The 437-nt window shown below is 52.4% G+C and overlaps 1 protein-coding gene across 1 annotated transcript in view; it reads left to right on the forward strand.

Moving 5' to 3' along the window:
* The window catches only part of LOC107579332 (HBS1-like protein), a 4,788-nt gene extending 4,374 nt beyond the window's left edge, over positions 1–414 (forward strand). Inside the window, exons 5-6 of the mRNA XM_016265173.1 lie at positions 14–160; positions 302–414. Of these exons, the coding sequence (XP_016120659.1) occupies positions 14–160; positions 302–385 (231 nt within the window). The 3' untranslated portion in view covers positions 386–414. The remainder of the gene's footprint in view (positions 1–13; positions 161–301) is intronic.
* The last annotated feature ends 23 nt before the right edge of the window (positions 415–437 follow it).

Genomic DNA, 437 nt, shown 5'->3' on the forward strand with positions numbered 1-437 from the left:
GTGTGTTTTGCAGGCAGATGTGGCTGTGTTAGTCGTAGACGCCAGTCGTGGGGAGTTTGAGGCCGGGTTCGAGGCGGGGGGGCAGACCCGTGAGCACGGGCTGCTGGTTCGATCCCTCGGAGTCACGCAGCTTGCCGTTGCTGTCAACAAGATGGACCAGGTGGGTAACCATGGTGACCACAACAGCGTACAGTAACCACGGCAGTGTCAATCATGATTTTATTTATATCTGAGAACTCGGCTTCAATCCCTCTCCCACCAACTCCTGCTCATCACATTGTGTGTGTGTGTGTGTTTGCAGGTGAACTGGCAGCAGGAGAGGTTCCAGGAAATCGTCTTGAAGCTCGGTCACTTTCTGAAGCAGGCTGGTTTTAAGGTAATGTAGTCTTTGCGCATGGAGGATGTTTATAGATTTTTCCCCCTCTACATGTTGTCCC

This window comes from Sinocyclocheilus grahami, unplaced genomic scaffold (genome assembly GCF_001515645.1).
Source record: "Sinocyclocheilus grahami isolate Dianchi unplaced genomic scaffold, SAMN03320097.WGS_v1.1 scaffold16700.1, whole genome shotgun sequence".
Classification (NCBI taxonomy): domain Eukaryota; kingdom Metazoa; phylum Chordata; class Actinopteri; order Cypriniformes; family Cyprinidae; genus Sinocyclocheilus; species Sinocyclocheilus grahami.